The sequence below is a fragment of the Gambusia affinis genome, linkage group LG02, assembly GCF_019740435.1.
Source record: "Gambusia affinis linkage group LG02, SWU_Gaff_1.0, whole genome shotgun sequence".
Classification (NCBI taxonomy): Eukaryota; Metazoa; Chordata; class Actinopteri; order Cyprinodontiformes; family Poeciliidae; genus Gambusia; species Gambusia affinis.
In genome coordinates, this window is record NC_057869.1 from 24,876,020 (window position 1) to 24,891,829 (window position 15,810).

At 37.7% G+C, this 15,810-nt stretch overlaps 1 protein-coding gene across 3 annotated transcripts in view; it reads left to right on the forward strand.

The window, feature by feature from the left end:
- trip4 (thyroid hormone receptor interactor 4) overlaps nt 1-15,810 on the forward strand; it is an 80,622-nt gene that overhangs the window by 14,303 nt on the left and 50,509 nt on the right. Inside the window, exon 12 of one of the 3 annotated variants that reach the window (XM_044143357.1) lies at nt 11,607-12,557. The exons of the other annotated variants lie outside the window; for them this stretch is intronic. Coding sequence (XP_043999292.1) covers nt 11,607-11,666 — 60 coding nt within the window. The 3' untranslated portion in view covers nt 11,667-12,557. Of the gene's footprint in view, nt 1-11,606; nt 12,558-15,810 lie in introns of those variants that run through there. 3 annotated transcript variants of the gene reach the window in all.

The window sequence follows — 15,810 nt, forward strand, 5'->3', positions numbered from 1 at the left end:
TTCTCTGGTTGTGGGAAGCAATAGCGCATCACTGCTTCTTCATCAGTTGCTGTAGCCTGCTGGCTTGCTGCCTAAGCAAGGCATTTACATTTTCTTCTGCATATGAGACACATTATGACCACTTTGAAATAATTCTGGTTGCTAAAAGAGCTGTGGTTTGAAAACTAAATCAGCACTAACCATGAATCTGTATTGAGATAATGCTTTCTTTTCATAGCTACAGCTAGTTGTGAGCTAGCTATAACCTGTGTATTTAATTGCTCTTCATTAATAGTTTTACTTGATGAATAAAACTATTTATTTATCAAGTAAATAAATGGTTAAAGGGATGCTTTTCCCTTCTGAAAGCATCTAAATTAGAAAAAACAATAAAAGCATAATATACCTGTGATAATCAGTACTGTGTATAAGCAGAACCAATTCAAGTTTTTATGTTGTTAAACAAGAAAAATGTATCACTTGGCACACTTTTGTTTTAAATTTCAGTCAAGTGCTGTAAAAACATATTTTTACCTGTAGTTGATATACTGGTGACTCCCACTTCAGTCCCTGCCCAGTCCTAACTTTACAGCTGAGCATCCGTTTTGTTTTTGTCTGTATGAAAACAGTCTTCGGGTTGCCAGTTTGTGCTCTTTTTGTGAAATAAAGCTCCAACTATGTTAAACAATGTTTGCATAAAACAAGACCTCTATAGATGTTAATGTTGTGATCTTCCTAATGCTTTGCCGCAGGCAGAACTCTGCCTCCCCTTCCCTATAATAAGCTTTAATGAAGCATGGAATCAATATGTTTGACATTTATCTCCCATCTTCACATCTGGTGTTTGTTGACGATGCCCCAAAATGGCTCCTCATGAGGCCAGCGTGTGTGCCAGCTCTGTGTTTCGGAAGAAGGAAACAAGTGAAGGTTGTGTCAACTTGTGTGGCATAGTCTGTAAGTACTTTGCACAAAGCCAGCAGGCGACCATGTTTTCCTGCTATGATGTTATCAGGAATTGTAAAAGATCTTAGCGTAATGCCTTTTCCCTTCTAAATGTGAGAGCAGATATTACCCCTCACAGAATCTAGATAATTATGGGGGTTTCTGTGTTCTCTAGGCGTGTTTATGCAATTGCTCAATGTCACGTAAGTCAGTGTGTGCTCATTGGAGAGGGATGTTTATCCCTCCAAGCTACAGCCTAGCAGCAGTATTACAACGACAATCTCTTCTCAAGAGGGAGAACTGGAAAGACAGAGAGCGAGAGACTCTCTGCCACTGCGGGTCAGAGATTACAAACTCAATTGTACTCTGCTGGGTGACATGTCTGCTCAGCAACTTCCTGCCAGTGACAGCGGAGGAGAGGAAAGTATGGAGAGAGAGAGAGCGAGAGGCCAACTGTGCTTCTAGTGCCATTAATCTTTTTCTCATTGTGTTCAGCAAAATATAGCCTCCACTTGTCCAGTAAACCACTAAGTGGGACTTATTTTCAGCTGGCATTCACAGTAAAAGTCATTAGGACTTCTATGAATAATAAATATTATTATTAGTTAGGGTTCTTTGCACAGTGGGCTGTTGTTGTTTGACATTTTTCTTTTAAATTTGCTCTTTGAAGGAAAAATAAAAACCAGTTCTTTAAATCCGGTGGATATAAGGGGACAGAAACATGACGGTGTGTGTGTGCATAGGGGTATGCGAGTGCGCGTGCTTGTGTGTGTGTGTGTCCACCCAATGCCCACTTTCCCATGTACATTTGTTCAAGTGCTGGGAACACATACAGCCAATCAGATGGCAGCAACTAACTGCATTTGGGCATCTCGATGTAGTGAAGACTACTCTGTAATCATCAGAATGGCAACAAAAGGGGATTTAAGTGACTATGAATGTAGCGTGGCTGTCTGTGCCAGACAGGCTTTTCTGAGTATTTCAGAAACTGCTGATCGACCGGGATCGCTTCCATTTACAGAAAGTGATCCAAAAAAGGGAAGCGATGCAGAGAGCAATTGATGAATACAACTTTCTGAAGCCAGAGGAGAATGGGCAGCTTTGTTCACGATGATGCAAAGAGAATAGCAGCTCAAAGAACCAGTTGTCACAGCCAAGCTAGGCGCAATGCCGTCTTTGAAAGTAAAACACATTGAACTTTGACGCAGCAAAATACCCCAAAGGCTGCTACTCTTGTGAGTAAAGAAACATAAACTGGAGTTAGTTTATGTTTGGTGCGCAAAAGTGAGCACCAAAAATGGGCTCAATTAAAGTTCTCAATTTAAGCAATGTTTCTTCATACATATGTCTGTCCCAGTAAAAGCAGTTTCATCGACAAGATAGTGTGCCCCATATTCTCAACTATTTGAGAGTGATATATGAATAAGACATGCTTTAATACTTGGAAAGCCGCTGAACTGCTGGATACTAACATAAAACTACAGAAAACATGCAGTCTAAATACATCGTTTTAAAGTTTCCTTAAAGATTTGAGACATTTTTAAAATTTTGAGTTAAAATATTTTGGTTTGTGTTACCTGACGGTCACCTAACCTTATTACTACTACTGCTATAAGGATTTAGTGAAGTAAGCTTTCTACTGAAAAAACATTAAAGCATTGGTGAAACATAAAGTGATTCAGATTTCTAAAATGTACCAGTTTAAAAACATGAAGATACAGAGACTGCAGAAAAAGAGATAATCTGACATTACACACGGAAAGCAAATTCTTGTTTTCTATTTATCAACAATATTGCAATTTTCACATGGTGAAACTGGAGAGAAAACTCACATTTTCACTCCTTTGAATGAAAGCTATGACTATTTCATTCTTGTCCGTCTCCCACGTTTAGTGAAGTCTCTTAAAGCTCTGGTGCACCGGCCCCCCTGCCACGCTTCACTGGGCAAATATGACATGAATTGCTTTTGCAGGCTCAGTGTGTGAAGCAGAGTATTGATTTACATGCAACACCATTTTCTTACCTTTCAAATTGCTGGTGGTCAGCGCCGCACGGATAGCATTCCAGGTGTTTTCTGCTTTGTGTTTGGAAAACAGGCATGTTATCACTATGGAAGAACACATCTTTTTTCCATTTAAATGAGCAGCTCTTTTGCCGAGCAATTTCTTCAGTCATTTTGAGTCCAGATGTCACTGTAATAACATTGGAATTTCCCAAAAGCAACAGAGCCATTCTCTTCCCTGGCCTTTAGTTCAACCTGTTTGTGTTATTTTCAGACAGGCCACAGAAAAAGTGTTTCACTTTTATTTGGATCAAATCAAAGTGAATTCTTAATTCTTCTATAATTTAAAGGGGCAGCGTTATGTATTTTCCGGGCACATAGTTTCATTTCATAGCACAACTAAGTAACTATGTTGCCGTCAGCTATAAAAACTATTTTTACCGAATGAAATTATAAAAACTTTGACGTCACAATTTAAAAGCCTTGAAAATGTGCCTCTATCTCTTTAGGAAGCTTCTGCTCTTGCCGCCAGCATGTCATCACAACAAAGCCTTTTAAGACTTTAATAACGTTTTTATTAGCAGTTCTTCTGATGAGTTAGTCAGACATCTTGTCCTCCATAGCAAGCCATCCAGTCTCTTCCACACACAATTAAAGGATATCCACCAAAAAGCCCACTTAAAAACACTTCCTTTTCCTGGAGCGAGAGAGGCTGCTGTGAACTTGCCAATTTTGGCAATTTTCTGACAAATTTGGGAGTTTTATTCAGACTTCTTGGCATTGGTGTAATACCTGAAGAGACTGCCATAATGAAAGTTGTGCCTGGAGAGATTAGAGAGGTCTGGTTGATGAAATTCTACTCCCTCAATGAAAATAAAAGTCTCATTTTTAATACACTAGTATTTATCCAGACCCCATGCTTTTAGAATTCTAAAAATCTGAGCTCTCGTGGGAGGTAAAAGCATAATTTAACAGATTCTTCTCCATTCCACACATCAGTCAGTTTATCTTAATATGTTGTAAGTTTGTGTAGAGACGGATGAAGATAACTTAAACTTTCCCCCGGGATAAAAGTCAACGGTCTGCCTTCCCTGGATGCCCCCCGCCTAAACTGTGCAGACTGCCATCCTCCATAGGAAGGAGCAGTTATTTCCCACAGTGACTGAGTGAACACAGATGGCAGGGGTTGCACTCCAGTGTCAGTGTATCAAAGCAAATATTCACCGTAAGAGACAGACATCTTTATACATTTTACCATCCTTCTCGATTTTCACTTTATGACAACAAATGCCCACTGTGAAGTGGTTTGTAGCTTTGCTGACAGCACCTGTGTTCAGGGGACATGGATGAAAGAGACTGGAGTGGAAAAAAAAAAAAAGTTTGAGTGCCTTTGATTACCAGATTTCTTTTTTTTCTTTTCTTTGAAGCCAGACATCAAAATATCTCTTCTCTGTTCTATTTTGTAACAGAGGAGCAGTTTTCCTGTTTAGATTTCCCAACAATGAAATCTACTTTTACTCAAGAATCTATTATACACAACCTTTTATTGAATTTTTTACCCCTTTTTCACCGCACACTCTCTTTCTTATAAAATCCGTCTCTTTCTCTAAACTCCGTTCTGTGCCACACGTTAGAAATCAGCGTACTTTTTTACAAATTTGGTGAGGGCCCCTGCTCTCATCAGACAGAAGCTCAGTTGTTAGCACAAGATAGGAGCCCTTTTCGCCGGAAAGTTCCAGCCGCTCGCTTGTTGAGTCTAAAAAGCTCTGACTGTTGAGAGGCCGTCTTGTTTTCTTCTTGCCAGAGGGCCACCACAGGAGGTGAAGTCATAAACATGGCTGGGAAAGTGGAACTGGCAGAAGCGAGGAACTCTGTGTGAATCTCCCTACAAAGACACATGACTTCACAACACCTGTCAGCACGAGTGCAGACTAAATAGGCCAATGTGTGGCTTTCTCTTTCCCAACACTGTTTCTATTAAGCTAGATTGTTGTGCACATTAAGCACAAAGATTTAAGTTTAACCTAATTTCATCCAGCTTTTGTTTTGAAGGGAACTCTGGCAACTTGACTATATTTTGCATGCAAATAACTATAATTCTTGACTTACAGATGTGTTCTCAAACTAAATATATTACTGTGCAAATATAACAGGTGGTTAATGCCATTAAACCTTCAGGATTCATGATGGTTCATTGTCGCACACTATAAATTGTTAAAGAAAATAAAAACTTTGACTTTACTTTTAACTAAAGAAATGCAGAAAATAGGCCCAAGTTTCTATTTCTACCCAATCGTGACATTTTTAACTGCTCAGAAGCATTTAAAAAGGGATTAGCATGTTTTTTTCAGTCGAGCAGACACTAGAGCAGTAATTGGAAAATTGTGGCCTTGGTACTGAACTTCTAATAATGAGACATGGCTCTTGTTGTGTTGAGGATATTAATAATGTACAAAAAAATTCAGGAGCCGGTGTTGGACACTCCTGGATAATTAATGTTCACTCTCCAACTTGACACCAGTTGGTTCGGTAGGTGAAGGAGTGTGTTAAATATTTAATTGTGCCACCGTGCAACTTGGAGTGTGTTACATTTGCTCCCTGTTTTATGTGGAAAGGTGGCTGGGTTTTTTTTTTGGGGGGGGGGTTGTCACTGTTTGATCTAATAACTATGCCTGATATTAGCAAAAATAAAAAAGTATCTGCCCACTTGCTACCTGTTTTAGAAAAAATCTATACTACTGAATGATATGTAATAGCAGGAAATGTGATTGTAAAAACAAAAATCTCTATTTATATTGTACATATATATTGTATTAGGAGATCTGACTTAAGGACTGTTGGTAGCTTGTAAGACAGAGTCATTTTCCATAGTGAGTCGTATCCTGTACCAACATGAGCTGAAAGGCCATTCATCGAGGAAGAAGCCATTACTCTAAAAGAAAGATAAAAAATCATTTGGAGTTTGCAGATGCACTCTGGGACAGACACTTTCATTGGAGAAACGTCCTGCGCTCTCATGAAACTGAAGTGGAACTGTCTGTTCATATTGCCCATTGTCAGATTTGGAGAACCTTTGTAAACCTGGAAACACAGTCCCAACCATGAAACATGGGGGTGGCAGCATAATGTAGTGAGGTTGCTTTGAAGCAAGAGGAACCGGTATAGCTCATAAGAACACTTAATATTTTAGAGAAAACTCTTATTCATTAAGTAATGAAATTATGCTTGACTTGGTGCATTCAAGTACTCTTCCATACATGATATCATTTGGCTATTAGCTATACGTCACTATACGTCTTGCTTGTTTTCTGTATTTTGCTTTTTTTGGAAGAGCTGTTCATTTCTTATTCTTTTATACACGCTTAAACTAAAGAAAAGAATTTGTATTTGAACATTTCCAAAAATTTGTATTTAAACATTTCCAGTGCATGATATGTGCAGTTAAATAAAAAATTAACTGCACATATCAGAATGAACACAAGACTGTTTCATTTACGGTAAAAATTAAAAGTACAGAGAAAGTGCTTAAGTTCACTTGTAAACCTTTTTCGATCCTCTGCTACGGCTGTCGGGATTTTATGTTTTCGACAAACGTGCACTTTAATTTTTGGGGGGGTTTTCATAGAAAAGCCACATTTGTTTATTTGTTCTGATCAGCACTGCTTTTCAGTTGTTTCATCATTTTGAGTTGCCTCTAACGAAACTCAACACTTTGCTTCACAGATGTTTCACAGTAAATGTGACGTGAATGAGTATTTCTGCTGAATTGCTGCAGGCTTTTTAATGTGAAGCAGATGGAAGAGGGAGTTTGCATTACCAGCAAAGGCCAGATTGGAGTAAATCAGTAAACACTCAGGAATCTTTTGAAAGTATGAAAATGATCTTAGAATAAAAGCTTTATTGGTTCGTGGTCTGTTCCTTTTGGTCAATATTGCACACAACTACTGTCTTGTTGTGCGACTAGTCAAGCCCCTATTGTTTTGTGTTTTTTGGTTATTGGTTGTGTGTTTTTTTGATATAATCTTTGTCTAAAAGTACGAAGATTAACTTTAAGATCTAATTTCCCTTTTAATAACTTTTTGATATTTGTAAGTTAAGCTAACAAGTCGTAATTGACAAGAACGCTAGTAAGCAAAGCTGTCATGAAGATGAAACATCTGAGAATCGATCTCTGGATGTATTTCAGCTGCTGCATCATTTGCAATAACAAGCATAAGGCCAATTTAGGAAAAAGCAGGTGCTTTACTTTAAAATTGCTTCATATCCGCTAGCTGACTTGTCCCCTTGAGGAGTGGAGACAGCAGAAATATCAACTGCACAGCCCAGCCTGACTGCCTATTTTTCACCTCACTCATTCTCAGTACCGTTGCCAGAGGCTTGTTTAAAAAAAAAAAAGAAAAGTCCTATTGCTGATAAGATGACAAGATTTATAAGTAATGATATGTTGCTCGTTGGTTGTGCTGGAGGGCAGGTTTTTAGGGTAATGACAGAACTGGAGCAACATTGTAAAAGCAGCACCACAGTTGCTGATTGACATCATACTAAAAAATATAAACAGTCTAAACAGCAGGAATTATGGACACATGGACAATTTTACTAATAAACTGATTCTAAACCCAGTTTTATAAATAAATAAATAAAGGATAAAGGGGTATACAGGGCTGTGACAATTCCTCAAAAAACATAATTTTTATTTCATTTAACTTTGTATTATTTCCCCCCCATCCCTAAGCAGTTATGTTTTTTACAGATGATTGTTTTATCGCTGCACACCTTGCCTTTATATTAACTGTGACTAAGAGATATTGAAGATTATAAGGGGGGAAAAAAAAAACACAAAACCTTTTCAATTCCCTTTATTTTCTGTATCAAAACAGAGAAACGAACAATTTCTATCGTAAACAGAGTTACCTTAGCGTAACATTTTTAGTCTGAAGTTGCACATTTTTCTGTACTAAAACCACTATAAAATACTGTTGTAAAACTAATATTATGGAACAATATACTTCAATACATGTTCCCAACAAAGATTAAAATGGGCACATACAACTTTTCAAGATTACTAAACTGGCTGTGAATTAAAGGCTGGGTTAGAAAAAAACAATATGGTGAAAGGTGGACACATCTTTTAAAGAACAAACTAATTTATCAGATGATTTGATCACTTCAGGATATTTTCGATAAGATTGCTCAATTACTAAAATACCCTATAGCTTACAGCTATGGAGATGATAACGACCCACTGTGAATTGCAAAAACAACCATTGTATGTCTTGTAAGTAATTTAAACTTCAGAGTTAGTCGTGTGTGCGGTGTTTGCACATCTGTAATTGCACATGCATGCACGCTTCATGCATCATGAATCTTATTGGGTTACAGTCCGAGTTTCCTCAGGGCAGCGGTGCTTTTTGGTTGTGGCTTGATGCATGCCAGGAACAAGGTTGTTTTGTTTGGGGGAACATGATGAATTAAAGAGCGATTGGTGAACGACGCCGTTGCATCCATTTCCCAACAACAGCCTTTCACCTCTCACATGTAGCCCATTGCTCATAGACAAACCCATCTGTTTCTCCATTCCCAGGGTAAGGCCAGCCTTGACAGAGCTGCCTAGACACTATTTCACAAGTGTCTTATGTGGGAAGACACAGATGGTTTTTCTGTTGTCCCGTATCTGTCAAAATCTCTGTCTTGGTGTTTCTCCGTCGCCTTAGACTCGTATTAGAATACCTTTCTTGCTGAATCGTATTCCTCATATTTACTCTGTCACTTTCCCATCTCTAGTTCCCTTTCTTCCCCTTCCCTACCCCCCCTTCCTTTATCCGCCCTCCTCATTTTTAAAAGCCACATGCTCCCAGCCCGTCTGGCTCAGTTGCTCTCTGCCAATGAAGGGCTTTTTATTGGGCTGAGATTGAGTGCAGCCAAGCAGGGCCTGGCTATAGTGCTGATGCTGGGGCCAGTCTTACAGTCCCTCAACCCCTCACCCACCCCACATCCCCCTCCTGACTGCACAGCCCACTCCACATGCCTGTTCTGGTCTGGCCCTGTCGCCCAGAAGGAGATTACTTGTCTCTGCTGCCCTTAATTGCCGACAGTAGCAGAAAAGAGCCAGAGAGAGAGAGAGGAGAGAGGGAACAGTGTTGGTTTGTTGTGCTGTTAGCTGACAAGCTTGGGCTCTTGCTGTCAAATCTTTCCTCTGGTTCAGTCCCTTTTATTAAGATCTATGTTGTTATTATTAGATCTCAGCACATACCAGTTGTGATAAAGCACTCTGAGAGTAAATTGTGCAATATATAAAACAGACGGCCAATGTGTTTCGAAAGCAAAACTGACAAACAATAACGCTCAGTCCATTACATTATCGTAAAAACAGTAGCTAGTTCTCTTTTTTTCCTCTTTTCCTGCTCTTAAAGCCCAGGGGCTTTCTTCCAGCAGCTAGTGCTCTGGCACCTTTTTACTTTTTTTTTTTTTTCAAATGATCATTATATCACTTTTAGTTATTTTTGAATCCCCTCAGGGTTAAACAAAGCAAATTAAATAGTTGGATATTAATTAAACTGGAACTATTTGAAGACACTGTTAGAGTTTCTATTTTTACCGAATGAAATTTTGCAGGTTGGTTTCACCTAACTGGACTCATGTTGTGCCTATTCTGTGAAGTACATTTAAACTCTTGTGTGCGTATGAGTATTTTGAAACATGAATGAGCAGTATGTGATCTTCTCTTTGTCAGAATCTGGCGTTATTCAGAATAGAGGTTTTGTCCATTCTCTACCATATAGTGGATTTGTACATATTCCAAACATGCTTGGCATTTATGCAACGTGTCTCGACTCACCTTCTCGAACAACTAGTTGATTGGATGCACGTAGAATACGATATTTACAGATGAGTGGTAACAGAATGAAAACAAATCAATTTGGAAAAATTCAAACTGGAACATTCACTTAATTGAACCAGTAGAAGTTCTGAAGATGATCATTTCCCTTATTGTTCTGCATTTACACAAGGCAACTACTGTACACTGGTTTACAGACCTGTCACCTCCTTCCGTTGTTTTGGTTTCTAGTTTCATGTTTTGAAGCTGAATACACCAGTTGTTAGTAGGTTTCAGTTTCAATTCACAGTAGATGTGTATAAACAACCTTTATTGTTCCAAAAAGGGGAAATCAGATGTAACAACAACATCAAAAACTTCCAGAAGTGTTAAAAAGTATATGTGGAAAAAAAAAAGATTAACAATAGTAGTAGTTTATGCTTTGTAAGATTATAACATGGAGAGATTCTGCAGTTATTAGAATAGAAATATCATAGTCATGATCCAAAGGATGTGCATCTGAGTTGGCTATTTTTTTTACATAATATGCCTGAGTAATGAACTTTATAAAACACAACTGACTATTTACGATGCAGTAAGTTAGTGCAGAAAAAACAGATGCGCAACAGCAGCAGAAATGTTACTAAAATGAGAAAAAAATATTGCAAATGATTGTGCTAATGCCAGCAAAGATCTATACTCTCATTAAGTTTGTTGGGCGCAGCGATGGTTGTGGAGTCGAAGAGCTGCTGGCAGGAAGGATCTGCTATAACGCTCCTTTGTGCATTTAGGATACAGCAATCTCCAGTTCTGTACATCACCTGCTAAGCCTTCACAGAAACTACATATCGCCTGCAATTCAAAAATCTCAGTTCAACAACTGAGATTGTTGAACTCAGTTGTTTTTATCTAAAAGCTGATTACAGCCCTGCGAACTGTAGATTATGTGAAGCCAGTTAATGGGTTCTCCATTTGCAGAGTTACTCTACACTTGTCAAGCAGAAATTGAATGCACAAATCTACCCAAGTATTTATTTGCTTATTAATTCACTACACTTCTGTATACATAAAAAACATTTTAAGTTAAAGAAAAATCCTTTTTTTCTTTTTACATAAACTGTAGAACTACCTTATTTCCCTTGAGCTGAGCTAATTTGCTCTTGTCACTAGCTTTAAATTCAACATACAGATGCTTCAGTTTTAATATTCCTCTCATTTTACCATTGGCAAGAGAGCAAATAAGCACATTTCCCACATTGTCACAGTAAAGCAAAAGTGAGAACAGCACTCTTGCTTGAATGCAAGACTGATGGCTGCATTTATCATCTGTTGGCACACTGGCAAGGTTAAAGTGTGCTTGTATCTACTTTCTGAAAGCAGTTTGGACCGCAGCCATGCGGCAGACATGCATTTCTATGTTGAACATTAGCCAAATGTCAGAGGGGTTTATGAGCAAGCAGAACCTTTTTGTCTCGCAGTTGTCCGGCTTCAAAAGGAAAGTAAATTGGAAGCATTTAGCTTGTAAAACAGCGCTCACACTGAGGCAGTTTAATGCAGCTGACTTAAATAGTTGAGCACATTTGTCCTTTTTTGCACAGAATGCCCCAAAGCTGTGTTCCTGCCTAACTTAACACACTAGCAGGCAGACACACCAAGGTTTTGCTCCCCCACTGCGTTTTTGTATAAGCCAAAATAATCAATTTCATAATATTACTCTTTCTTTTTTTTTTTTCACAACAAACCCAGATTAAATTGAATGTGTAAACAAGCCCACTCCCACTTTATTAGAGCCTTTTTGATGAATATGGAAGGCTTGAGAAAACCTCTTTGTCACACAACCACAATATTTCGTGCCCTTTTGATTAACAGGAATGGAAACAATTAGGTGGTGGAGGCAGTGAGGCAAAGCAACACATTCAACAGCTTTAAATGCTAATTACCTAATGGAGGATGAAGGAGCAAGCAACTGGCAGGGTCTCACATGAACACACTCCAGCTCTGGATGCAGCTTTGCTTGTTCCATGAAAACTACCACCATTTTGTTTCCTTGAGGAACCACTAACAACCCAGCCATCTTGTGTACTGAGTGATTTGTTTATAATGATCCTAAATGAGGCCAATGATTCCATGAAGAGCTTGATGTCGAGTCGTTCCTGTTACTTTTGTGGTGCAATTGTCTCAGGACTCTAATCTGGAGATTATGTGGGGAAAATCAGTGAGATTTGCTAATTGTCGAGCTAATGACAGCACAAGTTGGTAACAGTGCTTCGTTCCATTGTATGCCTTCAAGCACTGAAGCAACATGTTGACACAGAGATGTTGTGCTCTGTGTCGCACTGGTTTCATATTAACTGTCAGAGGGGCTAAAAATAGTTCACCATGTTTTTATATGTGATGAGGGCATATGGCATTGTCAAAAGTCCAACCTTTTTTTTATGTATTTCTGACTGGGAACCTGAAAGATCTGACTTCTGAGTATAAACAGACCGCACCAAAGTTGTGAGTTGGAAAACCAGTGGGATTGTTATGGACTGGTGGCACTACAAACATTACAAGAGCATCTTCACTCACTGATGATGTACAGCTCTGTACGCTGCTTATTTATTGACAAACAGACCATGAGGGCTGCTAATAAATTGTATATATATGGACCTTTCATTAAAATTTATATCCCTAGTAGCCATATTAGATATTGAACTAGAGGCTGTCTGACTTTTCTTCTGTATTTTTATTTTTTGTGTGTGTATGTGTTCTTGTTGTATTTCCAGCTGGGAGCTTGGAAAAATCCATTTCCAAATAAAACATATCATCTATCCCAAATATGGCCTTGCTTGTGGTGTATGATATTTCTATTAGACCATGTTGCTCTCACTTGGATTTGGTAAATTTGTTGTCTTATCAGCATCCACTGTGATTGACGCTCCTGGTAAAGAGGAATAGAAAGCTTTCCTATAAATTATTTTTTGGATAATCAGTGGTTTTTAGATGCCACCTTTTGGTGCAGTTCTCTAAAAGGGAACTTTTACATCTCCTGTCAACTGCTCCATCATCGTTTGTGGGAAAATAAATCTGGGTTCTCAGCCAAACCCGTTTTTCACAGGTTTGGGTTTTTAATTACTGCTATGACTGTAGACATGGGCTAGTGTAGGGGAGTCCACAGAAATTTGAATACACAGAAAATTGTCTTTCCCATTTTGAAGTGGGCTTATGTGCTATGTAATATTCACAAGCCAGGGAAACTGGAAGTCATCGATTAATAAGTAAAAAAAAATTCCTAGATACATTTTTGACCTTTTTAAAACTGAGCAGAAAGTTAAATGAATTCTTTTGTTGCACATGTTTTGGTGGGGATTGTTTGAGATGCCAATATTTGTGCCTCTGGCATTTCTGTAATAAAAAACTTGCTATTTACTGTAGAATGTTTTCCATACTGAATAAATGTATTCAAGTTTGCGTTTTTGCTTTATGAAACATAATTTATGGATTTCTCCACATCTTTCGTTTCATTAATTGAGTCTTTGTGTTGTACAGCCATGAATATGAGCCACTTTTCAGTCATGAAACATGTGACATTGTTTAACAGCGTGTTAAATGGCCAAGCGTCTGTTTGGTATCTTTTATCGTAATGTTCTTTGAAGCCTCACTCAGACATGGCAGCACATTTGCAGAAAGAGCAGCATGCTTTCGTGATATTTCTCATCTGGTGAGTGAGAGAGAGAAAGACGGACTGAGTTCTGTGTTAAAATGTTATGATAACAAAGAAGTGGACTCGTTTCTTATGCTCCCAATGGAATAGATGGATTTTGAAATTTCAATTGGGTACACGGTGATCTTGCTGAGATGCATAAACACTGGATAACCAAACATGAATTACAGACTCACGCTTAATTTTTTTTATTTGCTTCAAAATGTCTGCTTGATTTTGCCTTTTAGATTTAGGAATTATAATGAATTTAATGACGAATGAATTTGTTTGTTATATTAGAAACCAGAGAGAGGCTTTCCGTCTTGTTTGCTAAATCTATTAAGTTCTTTTTTTTTCTTCTACTTTATTTTATCTGACAACTTATGATCCGTTGTATACTTTGATTAAATTGGCAGCATTTATTTCTACCTGATATGAAATTGTTCCAACTGTAACAGTTTGCAAAACAAGCCTCAAATTGGTCTCTACTTAACAAAACCTCTATAAATTCTTGTTTTACTGATTCCCCAGTGGAAAGTACTTTTTTCTTTCTTTTTTTTTGTCAGTCTGTATTTGCAGTTAGTCTAAATGGTTAGAAAAGTACTCCCAGCTCAATTTAGTGCTTGTCTAAATAAAATGAAGGGATTTAAGCAACAAATTACTTTGGGGAAATGAATGGTTTTACACATATTTCTATGACAAAAACTACTTAAACAAGAGACTAAAAGATTTTCCTTCTGGTATTTTTCTGTTTAAGAAAATCAGACGGTTTTCCACGTACATTAACCGCAAGTAGACCTCGGGGAGCGGCAGTAAATTTGATTGTAAAATTAGATTCAAGTGCTTTTCTAGTGCGACAGCAGGCACCAGGTGTTAGCAGGCATCCTGTTTGATTCGGTCTTTCACAACAGGTTATTAGAAGTGTTTTAAAGTACGATGAAAGATTTATTAGAAACCTGAGAGGACAATATAATCATCAGGATGAAAACGGAGAAATCTTAAGCAAATAATTACATTGACAAACAGACATTTTGTATAAGATTACAAATAGGGAATGAATAATAAATAAAAGTCCTTGAACAAGACCTATAAAGTGGACACAAACAGATAAAACACGATACATCATAAATTTTTTTAGAAAAAGATGTAGGAAAAAAAGAGAATTGAACCATCAACCTTCAAGAGATTGTTGAGGATCTTCATAACATTGCTGCAGAAAGAAACGAGCCACAAATATAATACATTTACACATAACACCTTCACTGTGTGAATGGTCTTGTTTCAGAAACATGGTTCATGTTGGTCGTATGATTTTATTGTTATTATCTTACCATGATGGTGACTTAAGCTAGAGCAGGAGTTGACCAGCAGAGCAGTGTGAGGATTAGTGTCAGCAGCTCAAACAATAAGATTAGTTCATATAAACGGATGAAGTAATTAGGATCACAGATGAGCCCATCTGAGGTCAGTGTGTTTAAAAACAAGTGTAGATGCAGCGAATGGTGGGTGTGCGTCATTACTTTAACTACATGCTGATGTTGCAGTTCACACACATAAAACAGATCAGAGCTGATGATATCCTGCAGCATTAACAACATTCATCCTAATGAATTAATTATGGGCGTTCATTTGTATGTCTAGTTAAAAAAATATATAACAAAATTATTAGGAATTGTCAATAGTTGTAAAGAACATGTTATGTTCAATAATGTTGGTGAATGTTGGTAAATGTGATGACGACATGGTTTGCAACTTGATAACCTCTTTCTGGGTTGAGTAAATAAACATCCCTTAATTAAACATTAAGTAGAAAAAAATTATTTCAGTTTCAACAGCATGTTCTAGTTAAGTCTCTATATCTTTAACAGACCAACTTAAATTCCCTTCGTAACCATTTTCCCCTGCATAAAAAAGCAAGTAATATCACAGATTATGGGCATTGAGAGCCTAAATGTATTGCACTTACAATTAGCTGATATTTTTAGTGCAGGCCAAGGAGTTCTTTGTAATACATTTTGCAGCCCACCTTTTATATATTAATATTATGTTAGAAGAACTATGATTGGAAAAGTGATGCTAGTCACATAATATATAATATGGTCCATTGGATGGAAGTTGTCCAATGTGAGACCATCACATTGGTCAAAACTGGGTCATGTAACTGAACCATAATCCTAAGCATAGCAGCAAATCTACAACAGAGTAATTGGAAAAGAAAATATTCAAGGTGCATGAAGACAGACACCCAAACTTCTATAAACTTGAACAGCGTTGTGAAGAAGAACGGCCCACCGACACCAGCTTATAGCTAAAATCCACAAATACTTGAGATAAAAACGCTCATCACTTTCACATACCAAATATAACTTAAAATGCATTAACAAACAC